At 38.4% G+C, this 18,831-nt stretch overlaps 1 protein-coding gene across 5 annotated transcripts in view; it reads right to left on the bottom strand.

Annotated features, from left to right (window-relative positions):
• Positions 1 to 9,060, bottom strand: part of cntln (centlein, centrosomal protein) — a 138,616-nt gene extending 129,556 nt beyond the window's left edge. For 2 of the 5 annotated variants that reach the window (XR_007038359.1, XM_047366182.1), the window contains exons 1-2: positions 8,382 to 9,060; positions 1,160 to 1,248 (exon numbers count right to left, since the gene is read on the bottom strand). Coding sequence is in view for 2 of the 5 variants with exons in the window: in XM_047366182.1 (XP_047222138.1) it covers positions 1,160 to 1,248; positions 8,382 to 8,462 (170 nt within the window). In the remaining 3 variants the exon portion in view is untranslated. Of the gene's footprint in view, positions 1 to 787; positions 983 to 1,079; positions 1,249 to 2,807; positions 2,929 to 8,381 lie in introns of those variants that run through there. The other 3 variants (XM_047366185.1, XM_047366184.1, XM_047366186.1) reach the window with 3 other exon arrangements.
• Positions 9,061 to 18,831: the final 9,771 nt, after the last annotated feature.

The raw sequence follows: 18,831 nt of genomic DNA on the forward strand, positions 1-18,831 counted from the left end.
GACAAGCAGCCAAGAGGTTCATGGTAACTCTGGAGGAGCTGCTGAGATTAATAGCTTATGCACCATCACCACTGTGAGGAACAGTGGTGACAGTATCATGCTGTGGGGACGCTTTTCTTCAGCAGGGACAGGGAAGCTGATCATAACTGACTGGAAGATGGATGGAACTAAATCCAGGTGAATCCTGGATGAACACCAGTTAGAGGCTGCGAATAGTAAGTTGGAGGTTCAGCTTTTTAGCAAGACAACGACTCTAAAAATACAGACAGGGCTACAGTGGCATGGTTTAGATCAAAGCATATTCATGTGTTAAACTGGCCTAGTCAAAGTCCAGACCTAAATACAACTCAGAATCTGTGGCAAAACATGAGAATTGATTTACACAGGTTTCCAACAAATCTGACTAAGCTTGGGCTATTTTTCAAAAGGAATTGGGCAGAAATTTCAGTCTCTAAATGTGCAAAGCTGGTGGAGATGTAGACCATAACCCCTGCAGCTTTAACTCAAGCAGAAGGTGGTTGTCTAACATATGCAGTCAGGGGGGCTGAATGTTAATGCACACCACACTTATCAGATTATCATTTGTCATCAATTTTAAAAGCCATTCATAATTTTTCTTCCACATTAAAATTACGCACAACTTGATGTTGGTCTATCAGAAAAATGGTGGTAAAATACATACGTTTGTGACTGTAATGAGACAAAATGTTCACAGGGTATGAATACGGTTGCATGGTACTGTATGTTTTATTTATGTAAATATGCATGATCAGGGAAAAGGAAGCACCTCTGTGTTCACTGACAGTTCCCATGCTGCAGTTTTTCATTTGGCTTAACCATCCAGCAAAAGAGGCCTTATTCCATCTTACAGCTTTATCCGGTAAAGACAAGTCTTTGGCAGGAATGCTTCAACTGTCCAGCATGAGAGCAGCAGAGGAGAAGTGTTTTCATTAAAGAGGTTTCCGTTGTTTGAACTGGGAGACTGGGGATAAGAGGGTTTAAATCAGCATCTGCACCAGATTCCATCATAACCCGTGTAGGTGCTTTAAAAAAAACCCTCTTGAACAACTTTCACACACATTTTTCTTGGCTTGTGAGATAAAGTAATGTTTAGCTGTTGAGCTTCTCAAGTGGCGACGTGACAGATGAATCCACTCACCGCTCCACCACCAAACTGACGGCCTGGGTCAAGTCTGGATTTGCCACTTGCAGCCGTTTCCACAGAGACCACACAAATTCCTTGTCTGCCTGCAAAACAATGAAGGTTTCACGTGTTATTTTTCTTTAGTGAGATATATAATAATCAGCTGGTGAGAGAAAAAGCAGCAACACAACACGGCTCTTCTGGGTGAAAAACATTAAAGATTAATCAGGATGCTCATTGGCATTAGCATATGACAGTAGAGAAGCCGATCAATTATTTAAACAACTTGTACAAAACAGTTTTCATCTGGCCTGCCCTCTCTAATCATGCGCCTCTCTTTGCAGTAATCTCCATCGCTGAGATGTGACCTTCGACTCAAGGGGAGCGAGCATTGACACTTGTCATTATGAACTATTTATGACTGGGGAGAGGAGGGATCCGGATCAAAACACAGCAGTCGGGCTCGTGTTTTCCTTATTAATCAATTGGTCTCCGGACGTGTTTTCCACCACGGCTGCAAAGAAACTCAGAACTGATGACAGGGAAAAGTCATCCTGCAGTTCTGAAAGCCAGCGAGCCGCTGACACATTTCCAATTCAAATTGTCGTGCCGGTTTCTCAAACATTTTTAGGCAATATTACATTTAATGAGGGACATCTGAAAAGTACATTTGACATTAAAATACAGAATTATACCAAATCGACTTAATATAAAATCATCTGATAAATTATGTTCACATCATCATAAGATAAAAGTCCTCCCTCCCACTGGAACCTACTGGTCTCCAATTAGTACATGAATTTTAAGCCCCTTCTCAAAAAGTGTCTAATCAATTATTTAGTAAAATGGCAGCATCAGACCTTGATAAGGCCACGAGCTGAACATATAAAAAGTGGAAGGACTGTGATGTAGATCTCTGTCTCTGTATGTATCCACGATGGGGGGGGGGGTTTTCACAAAACCAACACTGGAACGTGGCTAATGATTAAATCAGGCGGCATGGTTTACCCCGTCTGCCAGGCCTTTGGCTGCCATTAACTGTTTTGCTGACAAGTTTTCAGCGAGGACCCTCATCAAGAGCTCTCCTCGGCCTTATGTGTGCTTAAAGATACATTCAATGAGTGTTTGATGATTGCTGAATTATTCATCCCGTATCTGGATCCTGAAACACCATGGGCTAAACATACTAGAGAGAGCCACTGGAATTCAGCACATATTAGAAAAATTAGCATGGTCTAGCTGGAACGTTTGCTGGCTGACAGACGAGAGTCTTTGTAGATAATGGTTGTCCTGAACCACATCATGCCAGACTTAAGACATCAGTGGTATTCAAATGTCACTATTTAAAATGTACACTGCACATCTTAAAGCCTTTATTAGATAAACAGAATCACTGATGGTCTGCTCTGCGTGGAGAGGACCACCAAGGACAGTTTCTATGCCAGCTCAATAAGAGGCTACAGCTCTGGTAAACAAAGTATGGTGGAGATGAATATATAGTATAACAACTTAGTTAGCAGAAAAAGGAAGGGACCTCTCACATTCTTCCTTGTTTTTATAGATTGTGTACACCAAACGGAAGCAGCAACGTGCAGAACTGGAGTGTGGGATCGCAGATCGATGGAGGAAACAAAAATATAAATGATTACTGTCATGTTCTTACCCTAATTCCCCACAGGTATGAGAACATGCCAGATTTCTATTATGATGTTCCAGAAACCTGTCAGTAGTGGACTGGCCTCGGCTCTTCAGTCCCTTCTGCTTTTAAACTTTCACACATCAATGCAGCGACACAAACGCATCAGGCCAGGCTGCAGAGAAGATCCATTAAATTGTCTTTTTTGACTACACTACAAACCTCTGGCCAAACAATAACATAATGACAGGTCAAAAATAAGAGCAACCTAAGGATGGCTAAAACAGCTGTACCTCAGCTTATCCACTCTATTTATTTATATAGCACCAATTAACAATAAATACATTCCAATTTGACTCCCGTTAAAAACAATGCAGTCAAGTTCAGTTTATTATTCAAACTGATCAAAAACGTTTTTCTGTCAAAAGGAAATCCAGACAACTGCATCGAGCCATTGACGTAGCAGCAACTCCTCCGCCTGGCTCAGTGTGAGCGTCCATCTGGGGGTTAGAGAATACAGAAAAAAACAGCGCTGATCCAGGAGTTAATAGCGTCGCTCTTTCAGTAGCTCTTTTAGTGGTTTTATCAAGAAAAAAAAAATGCAGCCACAAACATGAGCTCTAAGTCAGTAGTACAATCTATGGGATGAACAACAGAGTACATGGAGTTAGTGGCAGCTATAGCTCCTTCTATTGCTTTGTCCAGGAGAGACACGATTAAAGCCCTAGACAGAGCAAAATGTACGATCTACAGAGAGAGAACATGAGGTTTTAGGCAGCAATAGCTCAGCCGACGGCCCACGTCTGGAAGGTATCACAGCTAAACATAACTACAGAGATAACAAAGTAGCAAATAGCATTAATATCATTACAGTCAAGTGAAAAACTAAGTATGGCTTTACTGGTCCCATCAGATCCCAGAGAAAAAGAAGCAGCCAGGTGCGATTAATAAAAGGATTCAATTAACTGATCATCAGTAGGTGTGGCCACTTCTAATAAGGCATGGAGCACACAGGTGTGGCTTTACAAAAGGCAAGGAAGGAAAGACATAAGCAATGACCTTAGAGAAGCAACAGTCGCTGCCTATAAATTTGGCAAAGGTTAGAAGGTCATCTCTAATCACATTTCAGTCCATCATTCAGTGAGAGCTTCACAAGTGGAAAACAATTAAGACACTTGGAAATGTTCCCAGGTGTCCAGCAAATTCACCTCAAGGTCAGACCGTGCTATGCTCATGGAAATCGCAAAACACCTAAGAGCTACATCTCGGACTGTAGAGGCCTCAGGCAGCATGTTGAATATAACGTTAATGACAGTAGAACAACAAAAAGACTGAAGAAGCATGGCTTGGTGTTGGGATACAAGGCATCTCTCACCTAAAAGAACAGGTTACATTTCCAACGTTGCATTTAAATGAACCAAAAGCTTTCTGCAACAATATTCCTTGAGCAGATGGGACAGAAGTGTAGATGTGTTAGCATAATAAAAATGCATTATTGGACCAAAACTAAACATACGTCTTATCCACTGTCCAGCATGGGTGTGGGAGGGGGATGATTTGTACTTGTTGGCAGATGAGAGGCCAGTTGTGTGACCGCTGGAGTCTGGTTATAACCCAGTTATACAACAGGACCAGGATCCCCAAGCAGCAAATAATTAGCAGAATATCAAGAATTGAAAATTAAAGAATGAAGAAGCTAGGGGCAGGCATTTATCATATCGTTTATCAATACTGTGAAAAACCATGACAAGAATTTGGACTTATGAGAATGATAAATTTCAGTTATGTTGTTGGAAAAGCCCAAAACTGGCTGTATTGTCTGGATTGTTATTTTTATTATTTACTCAGCTATTTGTTCCATAGGATCATCAATAAATATCAATAAATGTGAAAATATACCTAAATGCAGGTACTTTGTGCAGTTTAGTGATAAAAATGACACTTCTTCCTGTAGCTGGTGTCCTGAAGAAGCCTGTTTAAAGATGTTTTTTATTTGTGTTTGTGGGGCTATAATTGCTGTGACATGAACAGCAAAACAGTTACCTAAAAAATACGACAAGAAGTTAGTTTATCATCATCACTTACCGTTATTACAAGAGTTACCACAAAATATCCCAATAAGATTTTAAGTCCATATCGCCCGCCCCTACAGGGAGCTGCAATGACCCATTCAGAGTCCAGGTCTTAATCCGACTGAATTACTGTGAATACATGAAACCCCAGTGACTCAATGGAACAAAGCAATGTAATAATGAAGAATGGACCAAAGTTTCTTCATAAAGAGAAACACTCCTAAAGCCTGGACTACCATGACTCATTCAAGTTATTGTCTCTACAGGTGGCTGTCCAGACTGGTGAATCATGAGGAGTTCCTCGCTCTTCTTGCATTAACGTTCATAGAAAGTTGTTTTTTTTCCATGACTCTAGATGTGAAAAATAAAACAGTCACAACCTATCTTCTACTGCTCCAGTTTCTAGCACAGAAAATGATAATAAGCACACATAAAGCAGCTCTCTGTAATGTTTAAAGATCAGTATTGCCAAGGTTACATGGATACATAGTTTAATAAAGTATCAGACAGTTGCAAAGTATTTTAAAACAACTTTATCACGTCTCGTCGCAATCCTGAAATGATTCATTGCTCCATTCAGAATCACAGTGACAAAGGCACCGTGATTCTGTCTTGGCGGGTTATTCAACTCTTCTCAGTGATGTGATTTGCTCTGTTTTGTACGGGCTTGGTTATCTGTCTCAACCAATACAGTGATGAAAATACAGATGCATCCAGCTCAGCCGCAACTGGCTCCAGCTGCATCAAGTAGAATGTTTTTCAAGGAGTAAATAAAAAATACACGTCAGAGGTTTTAAACAGTGAATCCTTAAAAAACAGAAAACTCCCACACTTGTAAACACATCAATAACCAGCATGTTGATGTTAGATACACTGTGATTTCAGTTCAGTATAAATCAGGTAAATGTTGGGGAGAGATGATTTACTAAAGAAATGTGATCACTTCTTTCTCGTTAAATTCTAAACCACGATATCGATCAAAGAACCTGATACACATTTTCATTTATGGTTGAATTAAAACCACGCTTACATTAGCTTCAACTAGTTTGTATTTGTTACAGTTCTTAAAGGAAGAAACACTCCAGCTAACACATAAAAATATGGCGCAGCATCTATTTCTCAGTTATGATAGGTCCCATTTCAGACAACTAATTAGCTGTTTAAACTGAATCTAAATTGCCAATTTTATTTTACTTTCTAAATGCTAAAAATAATCAGCTCTCTGGCAAAAGACTGGTAGATAAAAATGTTAACACTGAAAATGCATACTGAGTATATTTCTCCCACTCAGCTTTCTTGTCATAAAAAAGTAAAAATATTGTTTTTACTTTAACCCATTACTTTTCTCCAATTAGAGAAAAGTAATCAAGTATTTATACATGACAAACTAGTAATGGGATGACCTATACGCTTTGCAGCCCTGATATCCACACTAAAGTAAAGAAAATACGTCTATTTCTATGTGCGGAAAAAGACAAAGCATTTGACGGCATTGATTCACCATAGTTAAAAAATACGCTTTGGTCAAACAAATGACAGAATGAATCTGCCAGATTCGTTAAAGGCAAATATTAATAACAACCAAACATCAATGCAAAAAGTGCTGCTGTGTACTTTGTTAGATCTCATCAAAAAGCCATCTTATAGCCTGATGTTCCTGTCTGTCTACCTGTAGGAGTATGCAAAGTAAGGCATGCTGGGTCAGTTCACTCCTGTTATTAGACACCACCTGGTGGTGAGTATGTAAAGAATCCTTAAATCACTGACCCACATAGGGAAAATAAAAAGCATCTCAGAGCTGCCCATTAACATTTAGTCTTTATTAAAACATCTAGAGGTTGGAGAATATCAGGCATTTCTGCTAAACCAACTGTTTTAATGACATTTGCATCATTGTAGGGTAAACAAAGAAAATATATTTTCCTGTACTTTCGTAAAATCTATCACACAAAATTTTGATTAAGCCATAGAAGCATGAAAACAATCAGTTTTAAAACAGTCACCACAGTCTGGTTTTGACATTTCATCTGACTTTATGGGTAAACGAAGCTAAAAGTAACTGCAGATCTGAGAGGCAAACACATGTAGAGTCATGTCTAGACTCCCTGAGAGAAACACATGGTAAAGCACTGAGTCCTGCCTTGTACCTAACTGGGTCCATGTATGTAAATGGTCCAATTTGCAAGGAGCCCGTATGTTTTGAAACAGTTAAGTGTGAAGTAAAAGTAAAGTAAGTAAAAAGCGATAGTGTTATAGACAGTTGCTAGAGAATCCAACAGTTAGTCAAAACATTGTCTGAGGGCCATCACACACAAAAGATTAATCAAAGACACTTTAGACAGAATTACCTGTGCCACCTCTTTACAAACTGGAGGTCCTTAGTTTCAGTGAGTGTAGAGAAATGTCTGTTGTAATCGCTTCACACAAAGTATATATTAGCTGCATTTTCCCAATGTGACCAAACACATGTTGCCTTAATATGTGCTCTTTGAAAAGTAAGGTTTTACATATCAGAACATAATGAAAATGATCTGGTCTCTACCAGGTCCTAAACCTTTTTAACATCTAACATCAGGACTTGTGAACACAACTACAAGAGGACCAGCCAGAACAGGCTGGGAGACCCAACTTAGAAAGACAACATTCAGTCAAACATGTCTTTCAGAGCATCACGTCCACATCCTGTACAACACACTGGCAAACACTCATCTTATCACTGGAACACACACAATGTAAACAAACGGATTTTTGAGAACCAGCACATTTAATTAGCATCTTCAACAACATGTTTATTGTATATGCTGGATTTTTTATATATTATTTACTATTGATTTAACATACTGGATACTTATTCACATAACAGGGACTAGTAGCCTTTTGGATAACTAAGGTACGTTTACATTTAATGTGCTTATATATTTATGAATATGTACTTTTCTTTGTTAAATGAATAAAGTGTGTAAAACTGATAGCATGTTAAGCACAACTACCTCATACCAGCTGTTTAGCATGGTGGTGGAGGCCTGATTATTTGTTTGTTTTGCAGCCACATGATCTCAGTACCTTGCAGGCATTGAACTGACCATGACCTCTGCTGTATGCCAGTTCCAATAAAGCCACATTGTTCTCATTTCTTGATTTTTAATCTGTCTCTTCTCTGTGATCTTTAATCTGTTGAGCACAATTAATGGTGTCAGATGTGGAAATCTACTGTACTGTCATACTCCAACCAGCAGGCTCAACATACCCTTGGCGTGCCAAAGTGTGAATTTGCATCTTTGTTTTGGTAGGGAATTTGTGGTGGTTTTTACACTTAAGGGTTAAGTTGAAATAACTCAAAACCTAACAAAAACACATTTCTATTATGGCCCGATACGTAAAACCTTTAAAACAGTTGCAATTCGTGCAGAAAATGTTAAAGAAAAATAGTACGTCACTATTTTTAAGCAAAAGAAAATGACTTATTTTTTCCTCTTGTAAAATAACAGCAGACACTACATTAAAGAGCTGTGTGGACATTCATACATACCTGACACTGCATTAACTCCTCTGATAAACTCTTTACCTCCTCTTCCAGAACCAGAACGCGACTGTTCTCGTGTGAGCACATTTTGGACCAACACCGAAGGACAATAAAACTAACCAGAAGCAGAACCTAAACCAACAACCCTGGGTTCACGTTGGTATCATTACGACGCTATGTTGGCTAACTGTGCTAACGATAGCCTTCTAACGTTTAACGGTCATATTTACGCTTTAAAGGTGTGACGTCATCGCAACAGAGCGTTAAAACTTGACTAAAATGACCGCTTGTTTAACGTCTAACAGCTCTTCATCTCTTCTCTCTCTTAAAAGGCGAATTAAACTTTGCCAAACGCCCCTTGCAGTAACCACGGCGACGGATTCCTCCTTTCAAACGAGCCCGCTGTTTTCCGTTTCCGGTGTTACGTCATTTTACTTCACAACAGCGCCCTCTGACTCCGCTCCATTTAAACGCCAGCGCGGCTAACAGAGCAGCGAGTAGGCGGAGTTTTCTCGGGTATTTCTCAGGTTGATACCTTGACTTACTATGGCTGTTGCGAAGTCAAGATCGAAGTTTAGACTTAAATTAATGAGGACAACTTTCCACCTTTTGGAAAAATGTTATGATCAATTTAGAGGAAATAATGACTCACTGCTTCCTATTTGAATCATTTTCTTCACTTCAGGTAGCGGAGATTTGTGGAAAGTGGCGGGATTCCACTCCAACTTCATACGAAATCAGGAAGCTGATAATATATGGTCATATTAAGAGAACAATAACGTATACACCTCCTGTTCCCGAGAGTTTCACATTATTATTTCATATTCATAAACATAACACTCATACATGAACAGGTATTTAAAAAAATAAAATGGCGTATGAGTATTCACATTAGTGTAGATCCTGGGAGAAAGCCTCCAAAAAGAGCCCGGAGATATAAAAAAAAGGATGATATAATTCTATTACAAAATCTGAGTATGAGATACGATAAACTATTAGGGATTTCTATAAAAATAAAATGTTAACAAAATACAAATCGTTTGATTTTAACATTTAGAATTTTAATTCTAATTTTATTTGTTACCTTCAATGCCTAATGAGATTAAATAGAACTTTTTGTTTAGTGATTTCTTCAAAATGTCATACTAGGTATAGAATAAATTTTTATAGTTTAAATGTCGACTATCTAACATCTCTGAATCAATACATCAGATGAAAAACTAAATTGTTTTTTTATTCTTCGTCTAATTGTTACAAATTTAAAACTTAAATAAATATTGTCTTAAAAGACCACAAAAAGTTTGCTCTTTATATAAGTAGCTCAACAAAAGCATTGACTCCAATTTTATATGAAAGCAAAACCTAAAGAAACTGTAAATATGATCAAAACGTAATGTAACAAATTAAAATAAAATTAATTTCCATATAAAATGTTAGAATTCGAAGGCTTAGAATATGTGTTGTATAACGTTTTCTCTATAAATAATTACAAATAAAACCCAGGATAACATTCCTACTCTACATTTGGAGACTGAACAGATCATTGTTCATCATTCAGAGGACTAATGGTTTAATAAAAGCTCTTTGACATATGATGCTAATTTCTATTCAAACTGTTGATTTAATACATTTATTTTTCTGGCCGCAGCCCCACTTACACCTCACACTGGTAGAATCAGGCCTATATATCAGTTTCTTTATTGAGTCGTTGGGCTTTTTGAAGAACAACAATGAAGCCGTTTGACATCTGTTCTGCTGGTGAGACAAGACAACGCTATATTGTGTGGCTAATGTACTTAACTGGCCATCCAGATTCGGAGCATGGCTGTTAGAGAGGAAAATAACGAAATATGATGACTGCCGCTCCTTCTGAGTTTGACAAATGTACAAACGTTGGTTTGGCTTTAATACTACCCAAACAGACACACACACACACACACACACAGGCAAAATGAGACAAAATCAAATTGACTCAGCATGATTATGCTCCCTTTCATTAGGACCCTCATTTGGAGGACAATTTCAGAGGCAGTAGACCGGCACATAATGCACAACATCTGCCTTCCTCTTGTTCTTTGTTCAGATACATAAACCCAAGGAATCTAAGAATGACCCTTTATCATTCATCATGAGAAAAAAAGACCACCATGCGCCTGCATGATCCAATCATTGTTGTGTCATTGTGGCCAAAATATACAAACTGTATTTCCACAAATGTGTTATTTGTTTATAAAATGGATCAAAAGACTGGTGAAATGTAGCCACCTCTTCATAAAAGATGTATGCGAAAAAACTACTTCAGAGTCATGAGAGCAAATTCTGACAATTTCCAGTCTTTAAAAATCGGCAGTGTTGTTACTGGCTTTAAACAGTTCAACTAGCAGAACTAAATAGATCTGGGATGAATTCCAGTAAGAAGAGGTACTGATTTTAAATGTCCCACAAGTTTCTAGCTGCACATGTGCACAAAAGGAATACATCCCTAATTCACCTGAGCCAAATCCCTTCTATCAAGTCAAAATACCTGTGAAACCCAGTGAAAATTTCAACCAGACATTGCAAAACAAAGGCAAAAAATAGGGCAATTTGCCTTTCTTGTGAGCCTCCAGTCTAGATTTGTCTCTAACTGAACATTTACAGCAAAAAACAACGAGAGGAATAACAAAAATGTTCCACAGGATCGAGAAAAGCAACTCCAAAAGGTAAATGTGTCTCTTGAAACAGAACAAGCGTGATTGAAACAGCAAAGTGCAACTTCAACTAAAGTCCCTAAAATTCCTCACTTGGGAAACTTGGAAGCGTAAAGTGCTCCCGCCCTGACTATCCCAACTTTCAACATCAAATCTATGTAATCTGCCCGCCTAGACACTTACAGCTACTGAAGCAGACATGCTCCGCCATGTTGTGACAGCACATTTTGCTTTCTTCTCTGTCTGAAGCAGCATTACGTCCTTATGTCAGGTGTTTGTTGTCTGTCCCACTAATGACAGATTAATCCAAATAGAAGCTTATTTGAAACCCATATAAATGTCAGGTTTCAAATCTTTCACGCCATCAATATGTTTCCTTTATTTTCACATATGGATTTCTACTCTAATATTACTTGATTCTGCTTTTTTTTAAACCATCGGCCTTTCTTAAAAATATTTGTTACATTCTGCCAAAAAATCTAAACTTGATATAAACTGAGTTCATTTTATGTGGAAAAAGCTCAATGCAGATCTCAAAAGTGTCCACCCAGGTTAAGTCAAGTCAAGTCAAGTTTATTTATATAGCGCTTTTCCGCACAAAGAACTTAAGGCACTTTACACGAGGAAAAACATTACAATGATACAAAAAATCAAACAACAGAGGTAATTAAAAAAAATAAACAGAATAGAATGATGGATAAGAAAAGGAAAGGAAAATTGGACTGAAAACTTAACTAATGTTTAGATGGCCCAGTCAAAGGGCAATCTTAATAAATAAGTTTTTTATCTTGATTTAAAGCAACTTAGGGTTTTGGCGCTTTTACAGTTTTCTGGGAGTTTATTCCAGATTAGTGGAGCATAAGAACTAAAAGCTGCTTCTCCATGTTTGGTTCTGGTTCTGGGTATGCAGAGTAGATTTGAGCCAGAAGACCTGAGAGGTCTGGGTGGTTGATACACTGACAACAAGTCTGTGATGTATTTAGGTACTAAGTTATTCAGTGATTTATAGACTAACAGAAGTATTTTAAAGTCTATTCTCTGAGCTACAGGGAGCCAGTGTAGGGACTTTAGAACCGGGCTGATGTGCTGCACTTTCTTAGTTCTAGTGAGAACGCGGGCAGCAGCGTTCTGGATCAACTGCAGCTGTCTGATCCACTTTTTAGGCAGACCTGTGAAGACACCGTTGCAGTAATCAATTCTATTAAATATGAACGCACAAATTAGTTTTTCAAGGTCCTGCTGAGACATTAGTCCTTTAATCCTGGAGATGTTCTTTAGGTGATAGAAGGCCGACCTTGTTCCTGTCTTTATGTTCCTCTGAAGGTTCAGGTCTGAGTCCATCACTACACCCAGGTTTCGAGCCTGACTGGTGGTTTCTAGCTGTATTAACTGAAGCTGTGTGCTAACCTTTAAACACTCTTCCTTTGGTCCAAAGATTATTACTTCAGTTTTGTTTTGATTCAGCTGAAGAAAATTTTGGCACATCCATGCACTGATTTCTTCTAAGCATTTAACCAGCACTTGAATAGGTTCATGGTCACCTGGTGACATCGTAACGTATAGCTGTGTGCCGTCTGCATAGTTATGATAACTTATGTTGTTTATTAAAACCTGAGTTAGGGGGAGCATGTAGATATTAAATAGGAGGGGCCCTAAGATGGTCCCTTGGGGAACGCCACATGTGATTTTTGTGGTCTCTGATGTAAAGTTACCTACTGACACAAAAACGTCCCTGTCCTTAAATACCGGATTTTTTGTTATATGGAAAAGATTATCACTTCAAAACATTTTCCATCATTTATTCTCTAATTCAACCAACAAGTAAGGACAGAACTGTAAAAAAGAAAATAAAAATCTGCAATTACCTGGATGTGTAAGTATGCACACAACTAAATGAATACTTTGTTGAACAACCTTTGATGCATGCCACATTGTGACTTGGCAATATTTGCTTTGCCCTGAAAAAGATCTTTGTGAAGACATTGTTTGTCCACAGCCCTCTTCAGGTGATCCCTGAGACTTTCAATCAGATTTACTTCTAGAGTCTGGCTACTCCATTCTTGAAACTTTCAATATCCTGAGATGAAGCCTTTGGTGTTGGGTCTATGTTTTACATCTAAAGGAATGTAACCCCACAGCATGATGTTGCCACCATTGTGTTACACTGTGGCTGGTTTTACTAAGGCTAATTTTGTTTTAAATGTAAATTTTGGATTTGTGGCCTATATCCCACAAGACATTCTGCCACAAGGTTTTTTGAGAAGGTTTTCTTTGGGAAAAAGAATTCTGTGTTGCAGTCCTGGTCCTTAGCTCTGACACACAGCATGGATAATAATTGGAGATTTTTGTATCCAATTATCAGTTCTGTAGACTTAGCCTTGGCAGTAGGCATTGGTCTGCAGTTTCTAGCTTTTCTTTACAACATTGTCTCTTAGACCATCTTACCTCATATTCTGCTTGATATCTATTCTCAGATGATGGACTTAATGGTGAATCAAGCCTTCCTGATCAGGTTCTTTTTGTGTGTTTTTATCAGTTATAGAGAAACATCCAGTAGTTATGACCCTGTTGTTCCGCGTTTTCTTCAAAACGATGCAAATAAATGTAATGAATGTCATGTAATTTTTACTAGGACAACAGAACCAGGATATTGAATTTTTTATATTTTTGACATTTTTGTCAAAACAAAAAATAAACAAACAGTAATGTTTGTTTATTAGTTGAACAATAGAGATTATATGACTATTATAAATGGAAAAAACTGTGGAATGCTTTATCTGGGTCTACACCAACAACCAGTGGGGTTGGACTTCAGTTCAATTCAATTCAGTTTTATTTAAATAGCATCAATTCACCTTACACTTTACAAAGTCAATTCAACCACATCATACAGATTTAAAGTCAGGTGCATACATTCCAATTGAACCTATGTATCAAACAGTGCAGTCAATTTCAGTTTATTATTCAAATTAGTTAAAACGTTTTCTATCTAAGGAAACCTGGCAGATTGCATCGAGTCAGTGACTTGCAACATTCACTCCTCCTGGATGAGCATGTAGAGACAGTGGACAGTCGCTTGCATTGACTTGCCTAGGATAATTGGTTTATGTGAGCACAATCAGTGGTTTTCTAATAGTAGTAATTTTTGTTTGTTTTTATTTATTAAAACTTTGAAATATACAAAAATTAAAGTTCACTAAATAAATAAGTTATTAATAAATGAATAGTAAGTGATGAAATTAAGTGATTAACATTTTGTAAAAAATTAAGTTATGGTAGCTTAATTCCTTTATTAGGACGGAATACTGGATTTTCTGTTTTGCTGCTTGTATCATGTCCCTCATTCAGTAAAAGAGCCATACAGTAACAGAATTGAGTGCAGGGCAAACGTAAACTGACCTGTTCCAAATCGTCCTTGTAGCCCTTCTGCATCTGCAAAGAGCCTCGAAACAAGATGGCTCCTGCACAGACAATCCCAATAAGCATGCTTGTCTCACTCCTGTTCTGCCTCAGTGGAGTCATGCTGAAGTTCAAGTGCTCTGCAGCATTTAATATACCAAGGGAAGAAGTGACACAGGATTGTGATCATGCAAATGCACCTGCATGAAAAATTCAAGAACCAAATGACAAGCCCTAGCGTGCCAGCGCTGACAGAGGAAGGAAGACAGGCACATCCCGGGGAAGAAAAACATGATGCTCCACGGAGATTTGGGAAAGTCTCCGCCTGCTGCCTCAGGTAAGCGAGGATATTGTCTGCATTAATGTGGCCTGTGGCTTTGATGCTGAGGGAGGAAAGAACCTCAAAAATGCAGCAGACGACAATAGCTACTGAAGAGTCACAAGTCCCCAGTTTTAAAGGAACACTGATTGTACAAATGCCAGCTGGGATGTTGAATGTGCACAGCGTTTAGCAGAACATCCATCCTCCTACATGGAAATGAGACAGGCTCCAACATGTGAGAGTTCTGCGGCGAGCCTTTGAGCAGAGTCACTTTGTAGCAGGGCTGACAGCTCTATTTATCGAGCTGTGCAGTAGGATTAGATAATAATGAGCTGTTGTCACACTGGGTGTCTTTTGAAAACTGAAATTGCCTCCCACAAATCTTGGAAATTGCACACCGAATTTATGTTCAAGCGCTGAGATTATAAACTGTGTCTGTTCAGATTTCCATTGGGTTGTTGCCCTCAGGAGGAAATATAATTTCTCTCGGTGGAATCTGTGGGAGAATTGTCAGCCACTGTTGACCTCAGAGATGAACTATCCTCATGTTGAATCCTGTGAGACCTCAGACTGCCTTTCAAAACCCCTGGGACAGAGAGACCATTGATTACCTTCTCTTGCACCGTTCCAGCCTGTAAACACACAATATCTGCACACTATTTCAGCTCAAAACGGTCCCTCGTTACAAAGCTTAAACTCTGCAAATACCATTTCTGTTTTCACATGATGATAATAACCTTCCTTCTCCCCACATGCTGTGTGCACATGCCCTGGTGTTCTTGTCTTAACCTAAACCCCAACGAAGTTACGCGGACCTCTCTTTCACTCACATCTGATGACCTTCTAGTCCCATCCTTAACAGACAAGAGCCCTCATAAAGGGGAAATTGATCCGTGCCTCTTCAAGTGGTCACATGGATCTGTATGTGACTATGTTTTTGCTATCCACGATCTGCAGGGCCACACTGACTAACAGTTCACTCACCTAGTGTGCCATCCAGGCCCCAGTTGGCCCCCTCCACCGATGTGTGGGAAAAAGGAGTCAGACTATTTCCCTTGGGCTCCAGCTGGAGCACTTGTCCTTTGCTTGGTGAAAGGGTAAATTAAGGTGGTGAGGTTGTATTTAAGTTCATATTTCCCCTGAGTATGAGAGAGGAGACCAAGGACATGGGACATTGATCGGTGTGAGTAAATGTTGTCCAGTTGGAAAACAGCTTTAGATGAGAAAAGTATTTGTCTTACTTACAGCACCAGTGCTTGCCTCAATAAGAGTTAGAAGGGATCAAAGTGAGAAAATGACAGAGAACTTCCTCTGTCTCACATCAAACTTCATCTGTGTCAAAGCTTTTATCTAAATTAGAGGGATCAGAAATCATATTTTTGTCTTCTTATTGTTTGAAATGTTTTGACCCATTGCTAAGTTCTAGCTTCCATTTCACAAGGTAGTGGCTTGAAGAGAGAAGCGTCTTTGCACAGTTTCTCGAGATTAGAGTTCTGAATCATCTCTCATGCTCTCTTCTCTTCAATTCAGCTCCCAGATTCTTGATTCTGTTGTGCATCATTATCCTGTTGACAGACCCGGGGAGGAGTCCACCAGATTTCTATTCAAAATCTGTGATGCTGTTTATTCTAACAAGGTTCCTGTGGTCTTTGGTAAAGAAAAAGGCCCACAGTATCATAGAACCTTCACCATACTTATAATAGGCATTTAGTGCTTTTCTACATTTTCACCTTTTATTCATGTCTGACCCACTTGGAAGTCGCTGTTGCTAAAAAGCTTAATCTTACTCTCATCTGACCAAAGCGTGTGGTTCAAATATAAGTCCCGGTAGTGTTTAGCAAACTCAAAGTGTTATTGATGGTAGGACAGTTAAAGTTTTCCCTGCCATGCCTCCCAAACAACCAGCTGACATGTACTTAACATCTTTTTATGGAAACTGTGTCCATAAGATGCAACTCTTGCAGCGGTTTTCTAATACTATCCTTTGGGAGTGTTTTTGCCTCCGGTACTGTCTTTCTCATTGTACATGTTAACAAGAACAAATATGTCCTCGTCCAACTTTGTTTGTCACTGCTCTAGTCATTTTAAATCTTTTTAGTTATTGCTCAGACTATAGATATGGCTCAGCGAATGGTACATTTCTTGCCGCCATTTCCTGACATATAAAAAATCAGCTCACATCTGCCTCACATTAAAGACATACTTTCAGGTCTTTCCCATTTTGAAGAGTGGCTGGGTAATATGGGTGTCTGTCCCATATTGTAATTATACCCCAGAAAAACGCAAAGTTATGGATTATTGATTAAAAGTATCTAGATTCTGTTTAAGCTTAAAAACAGAAATTATAAATAAAATTCTTCAGTTATGGTTGTTTTGTAACAAATTATTGTATGTATATAGTAAAGAGAAAAGGGGGGATATTGAGTACTAAGCTTGCTATTTCTCAGTGTGTGTGTGTGTGTGTGTTTTTTTACTTCTGAAGAAATGTACCCGAATGAAAAGCTGGATGTTTTTTTATGTATCAGTAAGAGGTGACTGCTGTAAAAGACAAAAGTATATATAGGAGTTTTCCACAAGGGGTGCCTTGCAGCTTTTCACAAAAACAAATTTGGTCTGATGTCTCTACATCTATCCATGGAAAATGGCAAATATGGCACAGTTTATCTGTACTTCAATATGTCAGCATCAGCAAGACCATCCTGTTAATTAACTAAATATATAAAAATTCAAACAGCTTGAGAAAAGCAGAAGAACTAATGGCCAAAGCCACTTTAAAAGATTACAGGACAGTCTAGCTTCTTGGAAGAATACTGTAGTATGAAGACAAGGGTTGTTTCCTATTTTTGCCAAATATTGTACAATTTGTTAACTAACAGCAAATTGATATAAAAAAAGTGTATCTTACAGATTTAATGGTATTCTTAAAAAGAGTTGTAAATTCATAGAAGAATTTGACAAGTCTCAAAAAGTACTCCAACAGAAAGCTCAAATAGCGTGGCATGTAGAAGATATGAGAATTTTAACAAAACACATTGTAGACCCTTTAAGCTCTAACCACCTTCTGACTCGAGAGGAGAACACTTGACTTCAGAAAATCTCTTCATGGTTCAGAACAGCTGACCTTTCTGAACCTTTCTATGCTTCAGTAGTAGCTGGAACTTAATGAATGGGAGAACTTCTGAAGATCTGATGGATCCTCAAATCAGTAGCTGATGGTCCTCCCAGGAGGTGCGGTTTTCAAACAGCAGGTTCATTATCAGTGGTCTCACTGGGTAATTAGTGAGTAGTTGGACCCCGTCACAGTGACAAACATAAACTTTCATCCTAATCCATCCATCCATTTTGGTAGACTCGATATTTCAACCTGGACTTGTACAAATATCTCCCATTGACTGGAATTGTTCAAATGGAATGAGATCTCTGAAAATTTGGTGTTAAAAAGGTTAGCAACTTTGACATGAAAAATGTGCATTAGCCCTTTCAGCATAAGTTTAGTATAATGTCCAACAGGTGGCTCATTCTAGTCATCAAATAAATGTGTTTGTCAATTATAAAAGAAATCAGTAGGAACCGAAACCTGCAGGATACTATTACTTCTTTTTAAGAACAACAAAGTTTCGGTTAAATGTTTTCTTCACAAGAATTGATTTCATGTTTGCTCTCAGGAACACAAGCGGGACAAAAACCAGAAGTTCGTAATTACCATATTCAAAAGACATCTCTTAGGTGCTTAGGTGCTTCAGACAGTGAATGGTGGCTTCATACGATGAATATTGACATCATTTCCCAGTGCCTCTTGCCTAAGAGTCCAGCTAGTAAAATAAACTATACGGTTGTAATTACCTTGTTTTGGGAGCTCTAGGAATCTTATAAGTACATTAAGTAAGTAAAGGATATCAAACAGAAGGAATTGATAGACTTTAAACCTAAAAATTAAGCTTGATTCAGGGTTTTTGTTTGTAAAGATCGGTGAAATCTGAACCATTTCGACTACTGTATTGATTGAAGCCCATCTGCTCTGTTAAAAGACAGATAACTCAACACG

This window comes from Girardinichthys multiradiatus, chromosome 5, assembly GCF_021462225.1.
Source record: "Girardinichthys multiradiatus isolate DD_20200921_A chromosome 5, DD_fGirMul_XY1, whole genome shotgun sequence".
In the NCBI taxonomy this organism is placed as follows: Eukaryota; Metazoa; Chordata; class Actinopteri; order Cyprinodontiformes; family Goodeidae; genus Girardinichthys; species Girardinichthys multiradiatus.